General features: G+C 40.7%; 1 protein-coding gene across 8 annotated transcripts in view; it reads right to left on the bottom strand.

The window, feature by feature from the left end:
- Nucleotides 1–24,351, bottom strand: part of TLE4 (TLE family member 4, transcriptional corepressor) — a 165,118-nt gene that overhangs the window by 115,870 nt on the left and 24,897 nt on the right. For all 8 annotated transcript variants that reach the window (XM_070050442.2, XM_070050438.2, XM_070050454.2 and 5 more), the window contains exon 5: nucleotides 8,765–8,827. In XM_070050442.2, the coding sequence (XP_069906543.1) occupies nucleotides 8,765–8,827 (63 nt within the window). The remainder of the gene's footprint in view (nucleotides 1–8,764; nucleotides 8,828–24,351) is intronic.

Consider the following 24,351-nt stretch of genomic DNA (forward strand, 5'->3'; position numbering starts at 1 on the left):
AAAGCTCACAGAAGGTGAACATGAATGCAGAGCTTCCCAAAGGATTTTGGCTGTGGACCACTGGACTGAAGCTCTGAGGAGCAAAATGCAGGAAATGCTGCACAAGTCTTTTTCCTACTAATCAAGTGGCCTTACCTTCTCCAGTCGCACAGGGAAACAAAGTATTCTTCACTGATACTTCTAGTTAACACTACAACTTCAGTGCTGTCCTGCAGAACTTTTCTGCAGTGTTGGAAATCTGTATCTGGGTTAACAACAAAGAGGGCACTAGCCAATATGGGTGGACACTGAACACTAGTGTCACTGTGAAACTAAATTTTTAATTCTATTTAACTTTAATAATTTAAATCTACACAAAAACTACAGATTCAGACAATGTTGTTCTACTCCAAAGTCCTTTAAAGTTTAGCTACAATAATCATCATCCAATCACTACCTAACTGAAAGTAAAGAAACAAGTTTCTCAAATACACATAAAATTGTTAAGACATAAATAAGGGTTGGCATTATTGCCTCGAGATACAGGCCACATTTAAACCTGCAGAGGAAAAAAGTTCAACCTTCTGAGAATCGTCTTTCACTTCCCGAGATCAAGCAGGTCATAATGCTACCATATGGATCTTACCAAAAACTCAACTGTCACCATAAAACAAGGTCGTAAAGATCAAGCAAAATAGTCAACCATGGAACATGAGAAAGAATTAAGCTCTCTGATGATTCATTCAATATTGTGAGAAAAATTATTTTTAAAATGAAAAGTTTTACTATGTCTAATGTGAAAATCAGAAACCTAGGCCAAATCCTCTGAAGCCTAATCCACGTGTACTATTCATCGTAGGATGTTCTTTCAACATACGGCGCTGTCATAGTATATTACCAGAACTGGGCTGCCACCGCAGCTCACTTGGCTAATCCTCCACCTGCAGCACCGGTACCCCGGGTTCTAGTCCTGGTTGGGGTGCCAAGTTCTGTCCTGGTTGCTCCTCTTCCAGGCCAACTCTCTGCTGTGGCCCGGAAAGGCAGTGGAGGATGGCCCAAGTGCTTGGGCCCTGCACCCGCATGGGAGACCAGGAAGAAGCACCTGGCTCCTGGCTTCGGATCAGCTCAGTGCACCAGCCGTAGAGGCCATTTGGGGGTGAACCAACGGAAAAGGAAGACTTTTCTCTCTCTGTCTCTCTCTCTCTCTCTAACTCCGCCTGTCCAAAAAAAAAAAAAAAAAAAAAAAAAAAAACCACACACATTACCAGAACTGACAAAGTGGGCCCACCAACTGGGAAGCAGATGTCCCTTGTGCAAGCTGTTGGTATTTAAAGAACTCTGAGATGGTGTTAGGGTTGTCACTGCATGCTTATCAAGGTGATTTCAGCCTGGTCCACCTATATCAAACCAGGTCATCACAAGCTATTGATATCTTACAAAGTCAATAAGCAGTAAAATGAGTTAATCTGGTGCCATTACAAGGTGATAACACCATCACTAGTGAATGTAACCACTGTATTTTGCTCATTTCTTCCCTCCGGCACAATTAAGTGACAGATCATTTTCAACTTTCATTTCACAATTATTCTATACATGCAAAACGTGGTTCAGCGTTATTCAATGCCATATTAACAAAGGTACCTCCGCAAAAAATAGCAGTTGAGATCTACCCATATCTCAGGGTTTGTTTTCCATCAAATTACAAGGACCAAATTTATGGCACATCCAAAATACAAATTTATGTATCATTTGATATGACTAGGTAGTCTACCTATTGTAATTGTAACTCAAATACACTCATGTTATTACTATTATGTAACTGTGTGTTATTTTTTGTCTTTTAAATCCAATGAAGAATGCCGAAATAAATCTACGACATTCTGGGGAAAATACAGCTTGGTACTACTCATTAAGAAAGCTAGCAGGAAGGCTGACATAGTGACATAGCATTAAGCTACCACCTGCAACACTGCATCCCATATAGGTGCCAGTTTGTGTGAGAGCTACTCCACTTCCTATCCAGCTCCCTGTTAACCACCTGGAAAACGCAGCAGAAAGCATCCCAAGTGTTTGGGCCCCTGGCATCCATGTGGTACACCCAGAAGAAGCTCTTAGCTCCTGGCTTTGGCCTGGCCCAGCACTGGCCATTGCAGCCATTTTGGGAGGATAGAAGATAACGTACCAACTCACCCAACTTCTCTCCCTCCCTTCTTCTGTGTGTGTGGTATGTGTGTGTGTGTGTCTCCCTCCCTTTGTAACTTTTTTTTTTTTTTTTTGCCAGAGTGTCTTGGCTTTCCATGCTTAAAATAAATAAATAAATCTTTTTAAAAAGAAAGCAAGCAAGCTAATAAGGTAAAATTAAAATAAATTTTAAGTTAAATTTGCACACAAAAGGCATTCTAGTTGGAACACAATTTTTTCCCTAGGTAAACATAAGAATAAAAGAAGAAGGCTAAAATTTTTTCACACCTAATTTCCCTTCTATATTCTAAAAATTCAAACAGAGAACTTTGTTAAATGTTGCAAAAAGAATTTTTAAATTCCTTTTCCTATGTGTTAAACCAGCATTTAACATTATGGATGCAGGGGAAAACAGCTCCACTCACTTGTAAGCCCAGACCCAAGTATGCTTCCCAGTGTATCACTGTGAGGGCTCCTCCACATAACTACCATAAAGGATCCTCTACAGCCTCTGAGCAGTTTCGTTTCCATTTTCAGTAACTCAAGGAAGAAAATCCAACTATGGAACTACAGAGAGGGGGAACTCTTTAGCACTGAAACAAACTTATTAGCAATCTGCTGAAGTTAAAAATGAATGCCATTTCCCTAAAGGTAACAATGATCATGGACTTCATAAATAGGAACCAAGAAGCCAGTGGTCCTAAGGAAGCCCTTCTAATTCTCTCATTCTCTCCAGTACAGTACACATGTGTCAGGTTACTTCAGGTATGGTTTGGGAATGGTCTAAGGCACAAGTCATTCGAATGGGCCAGGTTTGGCATTGCGAAACAATCAACCAGAGCTAATTTTTCTGAAATGTCTTAACATGCACACTAAAAGTGACCTATCTTCCATATTTTCTTGGAGAGAAAGATTGTCAAAAATCTTGATCCCACTGTCTGTAGTTCAAAGATAACACTAGATTTACCAAAAAAAGTACATCTACAACATGTTAGGAAAGAAATGCCACTCATAAAGGGAGATTTCTTTAACTTTTTAAGCTTCAAGCAGCATTTGCTTTTTATCAAATCTACCTTAAAAATGGCAGTCCCTTGGGGCCGGCACTGTGGCTCAGCAGGTTAACACCCTGGCCTGAAGCGCTGGCATCCCATATAAGCGCAGGTTTGAGTCCCGGCTGCTCTACTTCCAATCCAGCTCTCTGCTATGGCCTGGGAAGCAGTAGAAGATGGCCCAAGTTCTTGGGCTCCTGCACCCACATGGGAGACCCGGAAAAAGCTCCTGGCTCCTGGCTTCAGATCGGCACAGCTCCGGCCGTTGCAGCCATTTGGGGAATGAACCATCGGATGGAGGACTTCTCTCTCTCTGCCTCTCCTCTCTCTGTGTAACTCTGACTTTCAAATAAATAAATAAATCTTAAAATAAAAAAAAAAGGCAGGCCCTGTGTGATCTGCTAGACCTACATCATCCTTCAACTGAGAGGGGTCTTTAAGAAGTTTTTATCTTTCTAATAGGCATACTTCTTACATTAGTTTTTTTTGTTTTGCTTTTGGTCACTCAGCAAAGGATACATTTCCAAGTCTCCCTTGCATCTAGCTGTGGGCAGGTAACTAGGTGTTTGTTGGCCATTACAAAGCAGGCAAAAATGTGAACATCTTTCACATTATGCACTTAAAAGGGAAAGGAACATGCCTATTCCATTCTCCTTCCTACCAAATGGGGCAAGACACAATGGTGCTAGGAATGATGAAAATCAGTGCAAAAGGAACCTGAGTTCACAAGACTTGATGTCATCAAATTATCTGCAGCTGCTTCTATGCCAACCGCTAGGTGAGAGAGACAGTTACTAAATCACTGGCTTCCATATCTGTGAAAGCAGCCAAATATTCAGACAGGCACTTCACATGGTCTCTAGTCCTCACCTAACAACCTTATAGTGCAGCATCCCATTTTATGGATAAAGAAACTGCAGCCCAGAATAGCTAAGTCATATTGCTCAACATTGTACAGGAAGCAACGAGCCGAGGGAGGATTTGGTCCTGGATTTGGTTGACCTTAGGCTCTTATCACATTGCCACCTGCATAACATGGCTTTTCCAATGAACTCTGCTCCTTGTTATCAAAGCAACAAGTTTCTAAAAATACAACTGGACCCTGAGGAGAGATGTGCAATTATAATGTAATAAAATGTTCACCTACTGACCTACAGCCTATTAAAAGTTTGAAGTTCTCAAAGATCTTAGGAACACCCTGTTGACTGCAGTGAAACATACGTTGTCTGTCTCAAAAATGCCCCTTACAGGGAAACAGGATTAGAAAACAGCACAAACTGTCCTCCAAATCTGGCCTCAGCTAAGCGGCTGACATTTAACACTTAATCTAAAAGGTTAAGATAAATACTAGCTTACCAACAATTTAAAATATCCCTTTCCTTCTGAAAGGCAATATGTATGGAGCTTACTGCCCACTGTAGGCAGCAGCCTCCGGAGTGGCAAGGCCCAGCTAAATTCTCAGGAAGGCAGCCAGCCGGTAGTTGTGAAGTACTACCTTGAACTCATCCCAGTTTTTACTAAGTCCTTCCCCTCCTAATGTTTTAGGACCAAAAATAACCTAGAACAGAATTCAATTCCCTGGAAGTACAATAGGAAAGGAGGGAGGAAGAAATGGCACTTACTATGCCAAGTGTTTTTACCTTTTAATCCACATAATACACATTATAAGGATGGGATTAGTTTCCTCATTCTATAGGAATACTAAGGCTTAGAGAGATCAACTTTCCCAACATAAAGCCACTAAAGACGTAGTTATCTCAATTCCAAATTAGTAGAAATGCTGCACCTAATTGTCAGTCTAACAGTGATGCATAATTTTTAATTCATATTAGAATCTTCTTAAAGACAGACTTGTTCCTGGAATCTGAAGGTGTTGGAGAAAGCTGTAATGGGACACTGGAGGCAAGACAGCATTTATTAGAACTCTTCAATTTTACCAAGGACTTGTAAGGTCGAAGGATCTACAAGCTATATCCTGACTGCCAAAGAGGGGCTAGGAGAGAGGGAAACACTGATTTTTAGTTAGCTCTGAACCCTTAGCCCAATTTTAATTTATGCCTTTTTTTTTTCTCAGTAAGAAGGAAATTAGAAAGGAAGACAGACAAAATGCAATGATTCCAAAGAGTAGGAAGGCCTGCTGGTTTCCAGTTCTCTCAAAAAAATAAACTCAGAGCTCTCTTTCACTGGAGCTAGTGCTATGTCTACTAAACATAGTGCTAAACTGTCCATGCCTAATCCCAAATAACCCTCACAACCATCGGTCTGCTCCATGCTGTTATTAACTTCACTGTACAGATGAGGAAACTGAGGCTTAGAGAGGCAAATCTTCTCTAAAGGTCACTCAGCTGAGCCTGGTCAGAGCACACCATGCCCTTTGTTAACAGGGAGGCCAAGACTCTACCCAGACCTGACTGGCATGGTCCTGGCATCTCCTGATTACGGAACTGCCAACTCAGAGCTGAGTATTTATAGTGCTTCTTTCTCCTATAAATGAGACCCAAAGCAGCAAAGAGAAGAGTTTCTCACTTACTACCTTCAGATTCACCTTTTGAAGAAGAAATATGAGAGCAGGAAAATACAGATCAGTCTCATCCATTCCTAAAAACCAAATGCAAGCAGGAAGAAAAGAACAGCTTCAGACAGCTGAGGACTCAAAAGGTTTCTCCAAATTCTGGTACTAGAAATCCTATGAAATTCTAAGAACTCAGCAAAATCCTTGCCTACTGCCTAAGACTGTGGAACTAGCTGTATGAGACTGAAACAGCACATAATTAAAATACATACAGGTTACAGGTTTTTTTTTTTTTAAATTTCAGTGAAATCCAATAGGAAAATGCTTTTTTTCTATGATTTTTTTTTCATTACAGACATACTAATCACGCACTTTGGAGCCACAACTATATAACTCAATTCTTTAAAAAAGTGCTGCAGTTATAACTTTATTTATTTAATATTCAGTAGCACATAATATTTTTAAATTTAGAAAATGTGGTAAACTAGACACAAGCAATATTAAGCAAGCACATTAGGGGGCTAAATTAAAAATACACTTCATCTAGATGCACATAAATTTACCTCTTATTTGTGTCAAACTCCAAAAAGCTTGACTTCAGTTGCTCAAAATCCTTCAAACACTGTCCTGTAGCTTATGCACTAGTCTTCAGGGAATGGTTTCCTTTTTTCTAAATATGATCATTTTATTTTTAAATAAAAACATTTGAAAATACATGCTAATGCTGCAGCTGCCATTTTGGCAGTGAGACTGTCACACAGAGAGCCGGTGTTAAAAGATCAGATTAAGAGCCTTCAGTCCTGGCACCGAGTGACGCTTGCAGCCATGCAAGAGTGATTTTCCATGCCTCTGAAGAGACAGGAAATAGAATTCATCTTCCTCTAATAACCTGCCTCCTCCCCTCCCTCCAGATTACGGTCCATCTGGCCTTAGGGAAGAAGCAAGAAGTCTGATACTCACAGAATGCCCGGAAGAGGAAACAAGGTGGGCTATGTTCAGACAGAAAACATTAGAGTCCCTGCTTTGATAGCAGGAAACGTGGCCCACATGTTAAAGATAGAAAGACACATCTTAGGAAACTAAAGAACAGGAACAAATTCAATTCAAACTAAGAAAAAAAAATACACACAGAATTAGGATTTTCAAAACCATAATATAAATCACTATACATGAATCAAGGATTTTAACCAAGAGATGTCAAAGTGTGTGGCAAATAAATAGTTAAGTAGTGAGCACATGACGCCCAGCCTCCCAGCCTAAAGCAGAAGAAAAGAGCTGCCCACATCTCCCCATGGCTTTCCTCTACTGGGTACAACTTCCTCAGCCAATTAATTCCAGTCCAGTCTTGCTCAGCATCACTACTGATACACATCCTGTTCCTACTGGGCCAGCTCATACAAACATGTCATGTGGGAAAATGACTTATTGGTAAATCAGCTCCACCAACACCCTCCAAGACCTCCTTCCACTTCTGAACATACCCCACAGATCCTGAAGAAATACCATGTGAACAAAGCAGCTTGAGTTATTCTATCAGGAGTCTGCGCCTGCATTGGCCCAAACCCTAATATCACCCCTGGGATAATTCAAACTTTCCCCTGCTACCTTAGGTATGACATCCCAGCCTGGTTACAGCTCTGGAGGTCACAACATTCTTTCCAACCTCCATCTCCATTAAGCAGATGCTTAAAGTAGGAAATACACACTAGTTCAGACCAGGCCAGGGGCAGCCAGGGTTCCCAAACAAAATGCAGATACACCTCTTGACTCTCACTCACCACACTACCTCATCTAGTCACAAGCAAATCTTAAATAAAACAGGTAAGTGGAGATAAGACAGGTGGTGGTTCTGTGGACAAAGACGATGTACCCTTTGTTTTGAACATGTGAATGCAAGATATTAACAAGGTTTGTGAATGATTTATGCCTCCTTCCCAATATAAAACAGATGAAGGATATACATGCTTACTATAACCCAGTTCAGACCAAAGAAGTCACATGTAATAATAATCCACATATCTACAACACATACACATGCTTAAATATTGGCTGCATGTTAACAACAGCATCTACCCACTGGTAGGCAGGAGGACCAACTACTCTCCTGAAAAGCAGTGACACAACACACTTACAGGGGAGCAAAGTGCCCCTTCCTGGCCCACAGTACAAAGCACTGCGGCTATAAGACACACAGATATTCCATTCGGTAGCTTCTTCCTTAATAGCTAATCTTACCTGAACAGATGATTCAGTAATCCAGAAGCAAAAATTATCTCTTTCCAATACTCTAGTCACTACCAAAGCAAGCAAGCCAACACACAAAAAGAGAAAGAGAATAAAAAGGAAGCTGCTGAGCCCTTGATGCACCTTCTCATTCCAACCTGTATGGGTCAGCTGACAGCATGTACTTGCCCTGGCAGTGCACAAGGTAAAATCAGTGAGCCACAGGGCAAGCCTCAGCCATGTGCAAAGGCACCTATCACTGAAGTCTAATTTTGAGAAAAGTGAGTGCAAAGTCCATCCTACAAGTATTTTCCTCTAAGTTCACACAATATTAAGACCTAATCAGATAACGATAAGTAACTTTATAAGAGCAGCTGGTCAAGTGTTTCATTAGTTCCTTTACCATGTAAAGTCTTTTCTGTTTGATATGTCTTCTGACATCTCTTAATGCCCAGTGACAAAAGTATAGAATAAGCTCTTGTCTTCCTGGTCATATTTCAATCTACCCAACCAGATGCCACTGTGACGAGCAGGTATAATTCTGAGCAATACTACATGGTATGATGACAGCAAAATATTTTAAAATTTGAATTTTGTTTAGCACATTAGAAAATATTCCATTATAGAAACACATTTAAACTATAATACAACAGTGCATGCTAAAAAGATACAGAAATTGGAATGAGATCATTATTATTTTAGAAATATGAAACACAAATACAAAAAACTGCAAGGCGAGAGAGTTGGTTCCGCAATCCCCTTTCTGTAAAACCACTAAAACGACAACTTTTAGCCCAGTGCCTAAAATCAACTACCTTACCTCTTGGGACAGGAAAGGAATGACTTGTGCACAGATAGCATTCAGCCTCTTGACAATCTCTGCCTGCAAAAAAGGGAAAGGAAAGTGATAAAGAGAACAGTAAGCTGGTTTCAGTTTACCATATTATTAACAGGATGATATTAAAACACACTTTATATTCTGGCTGGCATATTTCCTAAGGAAGAAGAAAACTATCTCATCAGCAAGCCCATCAAAAGGAGGCAGTGACAACAGTGCCACATTAACAGTACAATTTATTAACCGGAATTCATCTTTAAAAAGTTAACCTTCAAGCACTAGGGCAACATAAAAAGGAATTCAATTTTCATGACTGGAAATCCATTTTCAAAAGCCTTCACCAGGACACTTGCCCAATCTATATGCTGTTTTTCATAAATTCCCAACTCTGCAAGAGTTCAAATAGTAAAGATACATTCTTCCCTTCACAACTCTTCAATTCATAATATGTCAGCAGATTTCTGTATTTGTGGCCTTTGCTTTAAAACATTGGCACTGGGAGCAATGTGGCATAGTGGGTAAAGCCACCACCTGCAGTGCTGGCATCCCATATGGACACTGGTTCGAGTCTCAGCTACTACACTTCTGATCCAGCTTTCTGCTATGATTGGGAAAGCAGCAGCAGATGGCCCAAGTCCTTGGGTCCCTGCAACCATATGGGAGACCTGGAAGAAGCTTCTGGCTTCTGATTGGTCCAACTCTGGCTGTTGTGACATTTGGGGAGTAAACCAGCAGATGGAAAACTTCTCTCTCTCTGCCTCTCTGTAACTCTACCTTTCAAAAAAAATAAATCAATCTTTAAAAAAGTAAAAAAGCCCATTGGCATGGGGATTTTACACTAAGTCCCTAACCTCCTGAAAGAACAGCACCTAACCAATCCAAACAAGTTGATTAATTAGTCTGATTCTTTTTGTATCTTGTTGAAAAATGGGATATCTGCTTAAACCACAAAGATTCCCAAATGTGTCCCACTAAGGTTTTAACATGTAAAGGTTTAGGATATACTAAAATCTTACTATACTTAGCAGAGAGTAATCTGTATGTATCTGGAAATTATCTTTGGGAACATTATCTTTTTAACGTAAATCTGAAGTTCCACTGATGATGGACAATGGAGTTTATTCTCTAATAATAGCTGGAAGAATAGAATTCTTAGTTCAACAAGATATTACAGTAAATTTTTTATTTATTTTTTTGACAGGCAGAGTTAGTGAGAGAGAGAGAGACAGAGAGAAAGGTCTTCCTTTTCCGTTGGTTCACCCCCAAAATGGCCACTACAGCCGGCACTGTGCCGATCCGAAGCCAAGAGCCAGGTGCTTCCTCCAGGCCTCCCATGCGGGTGCAGGGCCCAAGCACTTGGGCCATCCTCCACTGCTTTCTTGGGCCACAGCAGAGAGCTGGACTGGAAGAGAAGCAACCGGGACTAGAACCTGGGGTGCCGGCGCCACAGGCGGAGGATTAGCCTAGTGAGCCGTGGCGCCAGCTACAGTAAATTTAACAACAACAGCAAAGAAATATACCAACCCTGCTTTCTTTAAAAAGCTACTACCCAGGAGCCAGCACTGTGGACAGCGGGCAAAGCTGCCACTAGCAATGCCAGCATCGTATATGGGCACTGGTTCGTGTGCCAGTTGCTGCACTTCTGATCCAGCTCCCTGCTAATGGCCTGGGAAAGTAGCGGGAGATGGTCCAAGTATTTAGGCCCCTTCTACCCAGCTGGGAGACATGGATGAAACTCCCGGCTTCTGCCTGGTCCACAGCTGCCACTGTAGCCATCTGTGAAATAAATCAGTGGATTGAAGATCTCTCTCTTATGCTCTCTCATCCTGACATTCAAAATAAATAAATCTTTAAAATAAAAAAATAAAAAGCAATCCAGGGCTTCTCTAATGTTCATCTTAGATTTTCAGATAATGCCTTTTATACTTTGTTAACACACCATTTTTTACATAAGACAGCTTATATTCTAATGATGAGGTGGGAGAAAGGAGAGGTGAACCGTGTTGCAAGGCAGAAAACATAAAGCAATTACTATCCTTGAGACATTCTTAAAATAAATCCCACCCAGGGTTGGTTCCTCATTTTTATGAGAGGACAAAAATGCCCTTTTTCTTGCTAAGTCATTACCAGAATGACAGCAACACTCAACTTGTGCAATCCAGGCTTCCTTCTTTCATCAGCAATCCTTTTGACTTTGTAGCCATGCAATCTTTTAAGTGCTAGCCAAAAGAAAATACAAATTCACCATGAAGTTTCAAACCTAAGCTTTCCATTCCAGCCTGCATTCCTAACAGGATGGACAAAAACCCAGCACCAATAAGCAGCAGTGAATAAGGACCCAACTGTGCTGACCTGATTTAATTTACTGCACTGGCCCCATGGAGCATTTAGCCATCCTTTAAGAATGCTTAAACCACCATGAAAAGCTGCAATGGGAATCACCAAACCACTCTCCACCTGGAGGAACATACCACAGTGGTTGTGGGGTGAAATTCCAGGGTGAGCTAAGAAAATAGAGCAGCATTCACCAGGCTGAAAGCCTGCCTCTCAAAGGCATTTGGTTGTTAAGCTTTTTGTAGGGAGAGGTGGAGGGGGAGAGAATAAAAGATAATGAGACACTTTGGGGCAGACCAAACTGATGATTCTAATGCTTAGAACCATCTGCCAAGCATATTTTCCTCATTATGTTGTTTACATAAATAAAATAGTCCCTTGCTAGGAGGGTTGAAAAATGTGTGGGCACATAAGAAAAAACTGAGTTCTTCAGTTTGCCTACATAATCTATGCAATGAAAACTACTCTAAAGAAACTTACTCCTCTGGCAAAATAGAAGCTGAATGGTATTTGGCTTCTTAATTTTGGACCTAGGCTATTTTAAGTTTGCTCAATTGTTTAAGAAAAAGAATTCTATAGTTTCCTAAAAAGAAATCTGAAAGTCCTTTTAATTAGCAATGTATGTTAACATAAAAGGAAGAAAGCGTCTAACTTTTTTTTAAAGGTCCCCTTTTGTTTAAAAGACTTCTTAATTTCTTCAAGTTGTCATGCCAATGGATTTTCATGGGCAGGCTAATTGGCAGCAGGCGGGTGGGGGGGGGGCAGTGGGATGTGTGTGATTTCATAAAATTAAGCAGGTCATTCCTCACTTTGAAAGCTAAAGTTGCCTCGGAAACACTGCTGCTTCCATGGTCATCTAATTTTGCCTCTTTTGTCCCACAGGACCCAGCTTTAGGGAGGCATCATTTATTTACAGGCCTTTCCACTGAGCTTCAGCGATCAGCCAATAATACTGTGGACACACACTTCTAATGGCCTATGTTTTGAAACTGAGTCTAATCTAATGGCGTGGGGCCCAAACTCCTTTTCCAGCACAGCCATTAAAGGATGTAGGTTATTGCTGTTGTCACCATTGATATTTGTCATTGTAATGTAATTAGGGCCCTAAAATGATGCATTACAGCCCTTGGCACAGCTTCTATTAAAATCTTTTCTTCTGCTCACTGAACTGCGACCTGCTTTCTGATGAATAACAGACAGACAGCTTTAGGGTGAGGAGCAGATTCATCAAAGAAGTATTTTTCAGCTTTGGGGGAAAAGAAGGGGAAAAAAAGGCAACCTAGGAGGAGAAGCACTAGGGGAGGAAAAGCCACAATACACATTTGAATTTCATCTGACCACTTGAAATTCTGATTGCATCTGATGAATCTTGCTTAGACAATATATTCTCAGTCTTCGAATCACATGGTTAATCAGGGCTCTAATCTGCTATCCATCAGCCTATGCCAGCACTGTAGCTTCCAATCAAATTTATAGGTGATGTGGGTCATGCATCCTTGAGCAAGTACATTCACAGATAACCCATTTAAACAGACAGAGATTCTGAAATACTGCTGTTAAGGCTACTGAATGTTCTAATGACATTCTATGCTTTATGGACACTACTGAATTTCTGCCTTTAGATAGCCATGATATTCCAAAATAACATTAATGACCCCAATAAAAGGTCAATTGTTTATGTTAAAATATAATGGAAAGATGATTCTGGTAGCCACACCTTGTCAAATACATGAACAATTTTTGACACTTCTATTATGTCTTCATCTATCCATATATGCATCAAGATATTTAAAAATTAAAAAGTTATACACATAATATTTTTCTGCCCTCAACTCACTGCCATTCCCTCTTTCTATAATTTCCCACCTTTATTTTACATCAGCATCCAATAAAAAGCATCACTGAAGTGAGGACCATCCCTACTAAAAAAGAAATATAATTTGGGAAAAACAGCCTAGAAAAGTAACAAAAAGGGTATTCTATAAAATCTCCTTGCTATGCAAACACTTGACAAGTGAACCTCAGAAGGCTGTCAGGTGGGGATGGACGGTGAATCAGCAGCATGGCCAGTTAGCCATGAAACAAGAAATCATAAGATCTTCACCCCCTTTACCTTCAGGCTCCAAGACTGAGGAATCACTGAGAAATGTATTACTTTATGCCATGAGATGTGATATAAAACAATGAATATTCCAACTCAATCACAGAATTAAAAATAACAAATACTAAAGCACACAATAGCACATTCATATTTCCTTTATCACTTACGACAAATTACACTAGTCATTTAAGTAAGACAAAAAACTAGTTAAGCCTATACTTGAATTCAATTACATTCCCTCAAATAGACCTGATATAATAAAAATCTAATTTTGATTATTTCTGCCGTTATGCTTTTGTTAAAAAAAAATATGTTAACAACATAATAAACTTGAGAGAAAGTTCTGATAACTTCAGTGATTTTAGTAATAAAAGGAATGTGTCAAAAGCATTGTTGGTTTAAAAAAAATGTTTCCTGGGGTTTTTAATCTCTCATCAAATTAGGAACATTACTACATATGTATTATTGAAATAAAATAGAATAACAACGCATTATTAAGAAACCATTTTAGCAGCCAACTTAAAGGCAATTATATTTTCAGGAAAACATTCTTGGAGAATATTTCATCATTATTTTATTTTCATATCAGTTTCTTTGCCAAAAATTTTTAAAAGATGACTATTTTATTAAATGTTTATCAAAACCATATATTCTCCCATCATAAACATATTTTTTAAAGTGATGAAAAATTTCTACTTATCTTGCCTTCAATCTTCTTTGGGAAAGGCACAAATAAGTATTGTAATCTTCTCCATTACTTCACCACTACAGAACAAAGACTATAAAATTTTTTACTTGAATAAGGAAATAAATTATCTTGATTTGTTCACTGGGTCCAAATTTTCTGAAGAAACTGCATAACTGCTGGAACTGACTGGGTTTGACCTGAGATTACAAGCTGGAGGATTAGTAAGAAATTTTCTCTGAAAATACGAAGTCTAAACATAGAAAAAATACTCAAGTAGTACTATTTCTCTAACCTATCAACTTAGTTAATGTCGTCAAATTCAACTTTACAAAAGAGAAAAGAACATGTAATGGATAAAATTAAGTATATGGACTTAAAGTCTGACTGGAATCGGCTCATGGATTTGAACCAAAGGAACTGTCAACACAGCTCGCAAGTTGGTGAACTAGATGTCTAAATATTCTTTTAGTTCAGGAATTTATTTTTTGCAAAATATTTAATATTACCTAAAGTAACAAAATGATGTGATAACATTTGAGAATCAATTTAATGGAAAACCTATCAGCTTCTTAAAGGAGTGATTCAAACTATCTGGATTTTTTTTTTTTCTTCAAAGTTTTGATATTAAGGCTGTCTTTAAAATGTCTGCCCATCCTCCCTCCTCCAATGAGAAATACAGTCTGTATGACACTCAATTCATACTATCTTTAACAATATGAACATGGCAACATTCAGCCATTTTTGACCCCCTCCCCCAGGAAGCCTAACTAAAACATGGATAATCCTATAAACAAGGCCATTTAGGTTTGTGTTTTGAACTCATATTTAGGCTATTTTACTATACATCAAGTATACTAGGTACCTATCCAGTATGCAGCTCAGTTAATGGACTACAGTTAAGTACCCCACTTGTCTGTCCTAACAAGATACAGGCTACTATTTGTGGGGTTTAGGCCGGCGCTGTGGCTCAATAGGCTAATCCTCTGCCTTGCAGCGCCGGCACATCGGGTTCTAGTCCCAGTCGGGGCGCCAGATTCTTTCCCGGTTGCCCCTCTTCCAGGCCTGTTCTCTGCTGTGGCCCGGAAAGGCAGTGGAGGATGGCCCAAGTCCTTGGGCCCTGCACCCCATGGGAGACCAGGAGAAGCACCTGGCTCCTGCCTTCGGATCAGCGCGGCGCGCCAGCCGCAGCGCACCAGCTGTGGGCGGCCATTGGAGGGTGAACCAACGGCAAAAAGGAAGACCTTTCTCTCTGTCTCTCTCACTATCCACTCTGCCTGTCAAAAACAAACAAACAATTTGTGGGGTTTATACAGGAAGAGAGCCACGGTGTACCTACACCTCATGAAAACTATTCCAATCTGCTGTTTTAACAGAGCATTTTTCCAATGGGCAAAAAAAGAAGAGTGTCCCTTCCTCTCATCATTTGGGTTTTCTAAAAGTTAGATCTCTATGAAAAATCTTAGGTAACTTTTATCCTACATACATCTTCTGGGCTTTGATTATTGTGTTTAAATACTGTTCCAGTGCTAGGAATGACAGAGTGATGTATTATCAAGGCTGAGAATAAGGATCATTGTACCAGATGCCTAATTACTTTGGCAAGGTCAAATAATTTCATTCTCAAGTCTCAAAAACACTGCAATTAACATTATCATGGTTATTCTCAGCTCTACAAGAGGGTAGGGACAGGGAAAATAGAACAAATGATGGAGGGAAAAGTAGGATGTCCAGGGAAGGAAAAGAAAATTTTCTGGTGAGCTGAACATCAGCCTTCACAGAACAAGATGCAGCTCCTCACAGAACCCACTCCCTCTCATTTACAGATGGGACAAATTACTCCTGACGCCATAGGAGATGAAGAGCATTCACCTTCATTTTTCCCAAAATAATATGTGCAATCAAAATGATGTGAGAAATCCTTAAACATGAAAGAACTTTGAAAATAGGGGGGAACAAACGAAAATAAAATACAGTAATAGTCCTTACCAAGTTCTCATCCTGGATGCCAATCTACAGGGAAACAACAATCCATCACACTTTATTTTTTTGGTCTTTCCTCTTAGGTTAATGCTAAAGCTTCCTTGTCTGTTTACTTTTTTGCTAGCCTCCATTTTTCAATAAATTTCCACCTGTACCCACACTGCTTTTCCTCTCCTTCCAATGCTAGCACAACCTTCAGTAGTTTCTTCCTCCTTCTCCCAAGTATATCAAATGTCAACTCTTTGAAGCCAGCACTGCCAAACATTCTTCTGACCCCTTCAGTTGTTTTCTCACTTAGGTAAGTGACCAGCTCTTATCAAAACTACAGTGTTGATCTTTTGCTGTTTGCCAGATACCACAATGCCACACACAAGTACTATTATTACACTTCCACGACCAGAAGCATCAGGCAAGTAAGTCCTCAACCTAACATGGCTAAAGTAGAAGACACAGCAAGGATGAATGCAGTTAATACCTCCAGGTCTCTGCACTGGCTGTTTCCTCTAGTTGGAGCCATCTTCCCAGATCCTCCCATGGCTCACCCCTACTCATCATTTAAGTGTCAGCCCACTGAACACCCCCTCAGAAGTCCTCATTTACCATCCTCATCACTCCCTTTCCTCCCACTGTCTGACCCATTACAGTGTTACCTTTTCTTGACATCATTTGTAATCACATGTTTTTGTTTACAAGGACTATACTCACTCTTCCTAAAGTTCAATGTGCCTACTAATCACCAGGGAATCTTGTTAAAATCCAGACTGGAGTGGGCTGGGAATTCCCACTTCTAATGAACTCCAAGGTGATGCTGACACTGGTGGTCCACAGATCACATTCTGAGTAATAAGGTTCTGGAGAATACAGGTTCAATGGGGGGAAAGATCCTTGTCTACAGCCCCACTGACTGGTATACAGAAGAAATTCAATGCATAAAAATATTTGTTGAATGAATAAACTACAGTTCGGGCTAGGTGGTTATAACCTCATAAATTCTTTTGCAGGCATGTTTAAAATGGGAATAGTTAGCACATACCAATAGATCAACTATTATAGCATATCTACCACAACATCTGCTTACATTCTGATTCAGTCTGTTTAGCTACCCATCACACAACTTTTCTGGCATTTAGAATGCCATGATGTTCGAAAATAATAATACATAATCACTGTGGGCAACAAAAAGAAACACAAATTCATTCTGGACAATTCCTGACTGTAAAAAAAAAAAACTGTAAATAATTAAAGCTTCCATTCTGAAATCTTAGCAGAACACAGGTTTTAAAAGATTATTTTTAGAAGCAGAACAAATGAGGCCAGCATTGTGGTGCAGTGAGTTGAGCTGCCATCTGCAAACCCGGCATCCCATATTGCAGTGCCTGTTAGGATCCAAGCTGCTCTGTTTCAAATCCAGCTTCCTGCTAATGCACCCAGGATGACGGCAGATGATGGCTCAAGTACTTGTGGCCCTGCCACCCGTGAGAGACCAGACTGTTCTTTGCTTCTGGCTTTGGCCTAGCTCAGACATGGCTGTAGAGTCCACATGGGGAGTGAACCAGAGGATAGAAGATATCTCTGTAATCTAACCCGTTCTCTTCTTTCTCCCTCCCTCCTTCCTTCTACTCTCTCTGCCTTTCAAATAAATAAATAAATCTTAAAGAAACAGAGTAAGAGAGATGCAACTCAACTTCTTTCCTACAATTACTCACAGAATACTGATTGCTTGACCCTCTGGAATTCAGCTCATTTGTTACATAGCACGGTGGGAAAGCATCCCACATGCAGAGCTCACTGTCAGTATCTCTGTAATGGTGTCTTGAGTGAACTAATCTGTTGATCCTTACAGCTCAAGGAAAGGCCCAGATCATATGCTGGCAGCTCTGGACTCACAGGAAGTAAAGGAGTAGTTCTTAATAATGTAAGACAGTAGTATGTGTAATTCCTGAGGTTCACTCTATCTGTACAGATCAGTTTATACTTATGAATGGTCCAATGGTGAATTGGACAAGAGCAAGGCTCAGGGCCCCACAGACACAGATGTGGTACAAGGAACCCTTGAGAGAACAGACACTGAATCACTCCCAACAAGGTCAGGAACAGTAGCAACATCACCTGTTACTTCAACCCAGGGCAGCAGCAAATCTGACTTAGGATCCCAGATATAGATTCAGATACACAAACTATCTCCCCACTGTCCTTAACAAGCTTGTCTGAATATTCTCACTGTGGGAGTCTTCTAATAACAAGGAAGTTTCCGCTTGGAGGAAACTAAATTCTTGCCTACCTTGGTATGGTTGTTGTTTTTGAGTGTAACCCACTCAAAGTGCACTGTCACTGATTCCTCACCCAGGTTTCTTTCTTAGGCTCACACTAACTGATCCCCATATGCTGGGAAAATGACATGGGAAAGGCTAACCAAACACAAAGAAAAAAAAATCAAAAAGGAAAATAAGTCCTTTACCACAGGCCAAGAGCTCTCAATATCCTAAAAAAAACAGCATCTGGCCCATAATCAGGCTCACATCTACTTTTGCCGCTTGTTTTCTTCTTTATTTTTAAGATTTATGTATTTGAAAGGCAGAACAACAGAGAGAGGGGTAGAGACAGAAAGAGAAAAAGATGTCTTCAATCTTCTGATTCACTCCCCAAATGGCTACAACAGTCAAAGCTGGGCCAGGCTGAATCCAAAAAGCCAAAACTCCATCTGGGTTTTCCACACAGGTGATAAGGGACCAAGTACTTCAGCCATCTTCAGCTACTTTCCCAGGGGCATTAACAGGGAGCAAGACCCAAACCAGCACTCATATGGGATGCTGTGTTGCGGACTGTGGCTTAACCTATGCACCACAACAACTGGCCACTTTATTAGATTAGGCAGGCTGAGAATCATCATCTATTTGTGTTCTTGTAGTCCCAGACATGTTTATAAGGTATTTCAACTAACTTTTAAATTATGCAGGCAACTCAGAATATTTAAACACATGTACTTTAGAAAAAAAGCCCAAATCCCCACATCGTGGCACAGCTGGTTATACAAGCACCAGTTCGAGTCCTGGCTACTCCAATTCAGATCCAGCCCATTAATGTGCCAGGGAAAGCAGCAGAAGATCACCCAAGTGCTTGGGCTGCTGCCACCCATATGGGAGACTCAGATGATCCTGGTTCTTGGCTGGCCCACCCCCAGCCACTGCAGAAATTTGGGGAATGAACCACTGGATGGAAAAATCTCTTTCTCTCTCTGTAACTCTGCCTTTCAAATACATAAATCTAGAAAGAAAAGAAAGAAGGAAAGAAGAACTCAAACTATAAATGTATTTCTTTTTATCCACTGAACAAATATTTGTTTAACATCCACTTACTAACTGTCATGAGTATTTTAGGTGCTGAACAAAACTAATACGTCCTTGCCGTCAAGGAGCTCACATCCTAAAGGCAAGAGAGACAGAAGCAAGCTTATACGAAGAGGAATTTTAGATACTGAGAAGCCTCACAAAGAAGATGAAGTAGGGGGTCTAAAAAGCAGTGCTGGGATCAGAAGTGGGTCTGAATTGGATGAGACAATAAAAGAATTAGACAAAGAACAGACTTAAAAGTGGAGATGTAGAGCCAGTATTGTGACGTAGCAGGTAAAGGCAACCATCTGCAACATCTACATCCTATATGGGTGCAGGTATGTATCCTGGCTGCTCCACTTACAATCCAGTTTCCTGCTAATGAACCAGGGAAGGCAGCAGAGGATGGCCCAAGTGCTTGGGCTCCTGCTACCCAAGTGAAAGATCCATATGGAGGTCCTAGCTCCTGGCTTTGTCCAAGCCCAGCCCCAGCCATTGGGACCATTTGGGCAGTGAACCAGCATATGAAAGATCTTTCTCTCTCTGTCTCTCCCTCTAACTCTGCCTTTCAAATAAATAAAATAAATCTTAAAAAAAAATAAAAAAGTTGCGATGCAGCCAAAAACAAAGCATGTTCTTTACATGTTGGGTATCCCTTATCTGAAATGTCAGGGTATTTTAAGTTTTGGACTGGGTTTGGGAATTTTTTTTTTTTTTTCTGACAGGCAGAGTGGACAGTGAGAGAGACAGAGAGAAAGGTCTTCCTTTGCCATTGGTTCACCCTCCAATGGCCGCTGCGGCCAGCGGGCTGCGGCCGGCGCACCGCGCTGATCCGATGGCAGGAGCCAGGTACTTCTCCTGGTCTCCCATGGGGTGCAGGGCCCAAGGACTTGGGCCATCCTCCACTGCCTTTCCGGGCCACAGCAGAGAGCTGGCCTGGAAGAGGGGCAATCGGGACAGAATCCGGCGCCCCGACCGGGACTAGAACCCGGGGTGCCAGCACCACAGGCAGAGGATTAGCCTATTGAGCTGTGGCGCTGACTGGGTTTGGGAATATTTGCATATATGTATTGGGATATCTTAGGGATGGAACCCAAGTCTAAACATGGAATTCATTTATATCTCGTACACCTTACACACATAGCCTGAAGGTAATTTTACACAATATTTTTTGGGTACCTGCATCCTGACCATGACTTGTCACAGAATGTTTGGTGTGGAATTTCCCACTTAGCTCTCAAAAATTTTCAGGTCTAAGAACATTTCTGACTTTGAATTAGGCATCATTAACTTTTATCCCATTTTGCAGATACTAGTTACAAGAATTACACACATAAAGGACTGATCTCAGTTGAAACATAGTTAAATAATTTTTTCCTGTTGGACATCTCTGATGTTGTCTCTCTGGTTAGGACCATATAGACAGTGTGGACTATGGAGCCCTTTCTCCTCAAAACTCTGAGGGGAGATGAGGTTTGGTGGAAAACACTGAGGAAGCTGGTGGTCTCCAATACTGGCTTACTGCACCATTACTAGCAAACTTTTCACAAATACGGAAGCTCGGCCCTCACCCCAGACCAATTAACTCAAAATCTCCAAGGAGAGGATCTAGGCTTCAGCATTTCATTTTAAAGCTCCCCAGGTGATTCTAATGTGCAGGCAGGATTGAAAACCATTAAGCTAGAGCACAGGATGCATGCAATAAAAGGCAGAGTGGAAAAGGAGGACAGACAGGGCCCACCGGGATCAGACTGCAGAAGGTCTCGAACGCCACACTAAGGAGTTTCGACTTCATTTGAAAGGTGGTAAGGATCTAGTAAGGACAATTCTGAGGGACACTGAGCTAAATAGCAGACAAGCCCAAAAGCTCCAGTGCCTCTCTGCCCTCAACCTTCTTCCCGGCACTGATTATATTTGAATGGCTGTGGCAGGGCAGAAGAGATTTACAACCACAAAATACACCACCAGAGGAAAGATGGAGGATGAGAGATAATTTCAGAAAAGGAACATGAACTCGTAAGCACTCCACACTTAGGAAATTCAACTAGACATGTTTAGGTACTGACCCCTACTTTAAGCTGGAAGCTATGGTAGAAACAGCAGTGAGCAGGAAATTGATCAAGTAGGGGAAACAATCAAATTTAAAAAACAAACAAACAAAAACAATAACAGACACCATGTGGTAAGTGACCTTATATGTGGAACACACAAGAGCCCTAGACACATGAGGATGAGGGTGGAATAAACCCTTTCTGGTTTTGCGGGGAGAATAATATGGGAGCCATATGAATTCCACAACTTTAAATAGTTGTGAAAAGTTGAGAAACGAAAAGGGGAACAATAGGATTTACAGAGCCCATAGCAAATGGGAGACACTGAAATAATTTATAGAATATTGGGTATTTAAAAATACTTAACAGAGGACTGTTCTGAGTAACTGAAGGTGAAGTGAATCTGACAGACTCAGAAAAGAGGGACAGGAAAAAGGAGAAATTATTCCAAAAAAGGTTCAGTTTGCTGTGCCAGCATGGGACATTCAGACAGTAGGAAAGGTAAAAGAGGCAGTGACTGCACAAGATGAGGCTGGAGAAGTACATGCAGAAGATCCTACTGAACCACTCCGGTTAAACCAGTTATAAGATTACTACATCACTTGTGGTAATAAAAAAAAAGTCCTTTCACTATGGAGGCAAAAAGTCTTGGACCATGATCATGATCACCATGCAAACATTCATGGAGAGCTTGCTCTGGGCCAGATATTCCATTTAATGATCAGAACAATTTTAAGAAGATAACTTTTGCTGGCATTTTACAGATAAGGCTGAAGAGTTAAGTGGTTAAGGAACTCACTGTGATCAGACAGTTGGAGAGAAGAAAACAAACGCAAGAGTAACTGGGAGTAGATTCCAGAATACCTGATGATTGGCGGGTGTGGCTAAAGAAGAAGAAAGGGCAATAATCACCTGCCTCCTCAGGGTTGCTTGAGAAACCCTTGAGTGGATAAGGATCAGTGGACTCTGAGCAGGGCTGGGGGTGAGGATGTCATCTGGAGACCTGCTGAGCTTAAGTACTTAGGAGACAGCCAAGAATAATGAAGACACGTGATGGTCTCAGGAGAGTCAGGGTTGTAGGAAAAAAACTGGAATCTATCTACTCAACAGAGTGAATAAGATCACCTAAATAGAAGGGTAAAATTAGCAGAGAAGAGAATAAAGCCATATCGAGAATTCGAACAGGATCTCCAGGAGTAGAGAAGGGTATGTAGAAAACAACACAGTTTCAGTACTGTATCTGCTGATTCAACCAACCAAGCATCAAAAATACTCAAAAGAAAAAGAACTGCGACTGAGTGTAGACTTTTCTTGTCATCATTCCCTAAACATACAGTATGACAACTATTTACAGGGCATTTATACTGTGTTAGGGACTAAAATCTAGAGATGACTTGAGTATAGGAAAGGATTTGTGTTATATATAAATACTATGTCATTTTATATAAGGAACTTGAACACTTAAGGATTTTGGAACTCACTGTGGATCCTGGAACTGATCCCCTGGGGATACTGAGAATGGACCTATCAAAGCATAATCCCAGATAAGGGAGCAGAGAAGGCAAAGGCTGTGGATGAAAAAACAGCCAAAAGGCCAGAATAGCCTCTGGTATGACCACAGGACTCTGATGGGACAGCGGTAGTGACCAGGTGCTGGTAAGGAACATGGGAGAGCCAGGAGCACAAGTGACTTCACCAGATTTGGACAAGAGGAGTAAGGAATCCACCTGGATATGGTGCTCTACAGTTCACTGAAACAGGCAAATCACAGGCTCGAGTTAAGGTTGTGTTCTGAGGGACAGGTAAGGAGACACGTGGGACAAATTCAGACTTCAGTAAAACATTCTGGAAAACACACAAGATACTGTGAGTAACACAACAGTGGAATGGCAGATCCCAGGATGACATTAATAACGAATGCAGCTGAACCAGGACTTCAGGCAAACCCCCAAGTGATTCTGAGCTCCAATCTACAACCAGGAAATGGGAAGAACAGCTGCCCCAGATTTGTAAGGCAGAAATATTTATGAGAGGAGATGTATGAATAAGATCCCTTAAGGTAAGTAGTTCTGTTTTAAGACAAAAGTGAGATTAGATAGTGTTACAAATTGAGTTGCTGTATTGTCAGGTATTGATTCAAGCTTAGGGCTCTTTCTGACTCTCAATTAAGAAAGCATCCCTCTCTAATTTATACTACATGGGGAAAGAGCTGCAGGGCCTGTGAGGAGGACAAATGTAGGGGGACTAGGATGCCAGACTCACTGGAAATAGTAACAGAGAACAGTAACTCCTCATTGATCGGAAGGAGTGAGGTCACAAGCCGGGCCCCAGAAAATTTGCTGTTACTCCACTTTCTTGCATTGTGACCCAGAAAAGACATTCTTGGTATTTATGTTTCGCTTCTGGCAAAGGATCACTGTTCCTCTTTTCTTGGTAAACAGATACTTGCGCTGGATGCAGCTGATTTTATACATAGTAGTAAAGAGTAAAGAGTATCGGGCTGGGGAGGGGCCACAAGGAGATGGGTAGGTCAGGCTTACTTTAAAGCTTCTCTGATAAAATACGGTTCTGAAATTGAAGATGACAAAAAAAATTACAGGAAACATAGAATCATGTGCTTTTTGTTAGGTAAATGGTAAAAGATGAAAAACAAGAATTCTCTAAGAATTTAAACTTACTCAGAAGAATCTGAGTTGTGCATTAATCAACGCACAAACTATAGTGCTTCATACAACTTCCTATTTGTGAATCTGGGCCAACTGCCTTGACTTACCTTACCATGCTGCACATGTCCATATCACCTTGAGCGTGATCTTACCTTTAACCTAACTTTTTTTAAAAAATAATACTTTATTTTATGAACATCAATCTCAGTCTATTCCTAACTTGGAAACCTACCCTGGTAAACCTTAAGCAGTGCTGTAGTAAAAAGTCAGTCCCTAGAGTGTTACCAACCAAGGGAGAAAATAATGGGCTAGGCAAGAATATAAATCAACTACTGTTTAGTTCAGCAGGGTGGGTTTTTGTTTTCTTTTCTAAACATAAAGCCATTCTCCACAGAAGTAGTCTTACGCTGATTTATATTC

This window comes from Oryctolagus cuniculus, chromosome 1, assembly GCF_051225735.1.
Source record: "Oryctolagus cuniculus isolate XC-2025 breed Fujian yellow rabbit chromosome 1, ASM5122573v1, whole genome shotgun sequence".
Taxonomy (NCBI): domain Eukaryota; kingdom Metazoa; phylum Chordata; class Mammalia; order Lagomorpha; family Leporidae; genus Oryctolagus; species Oryctolagus cuniculus.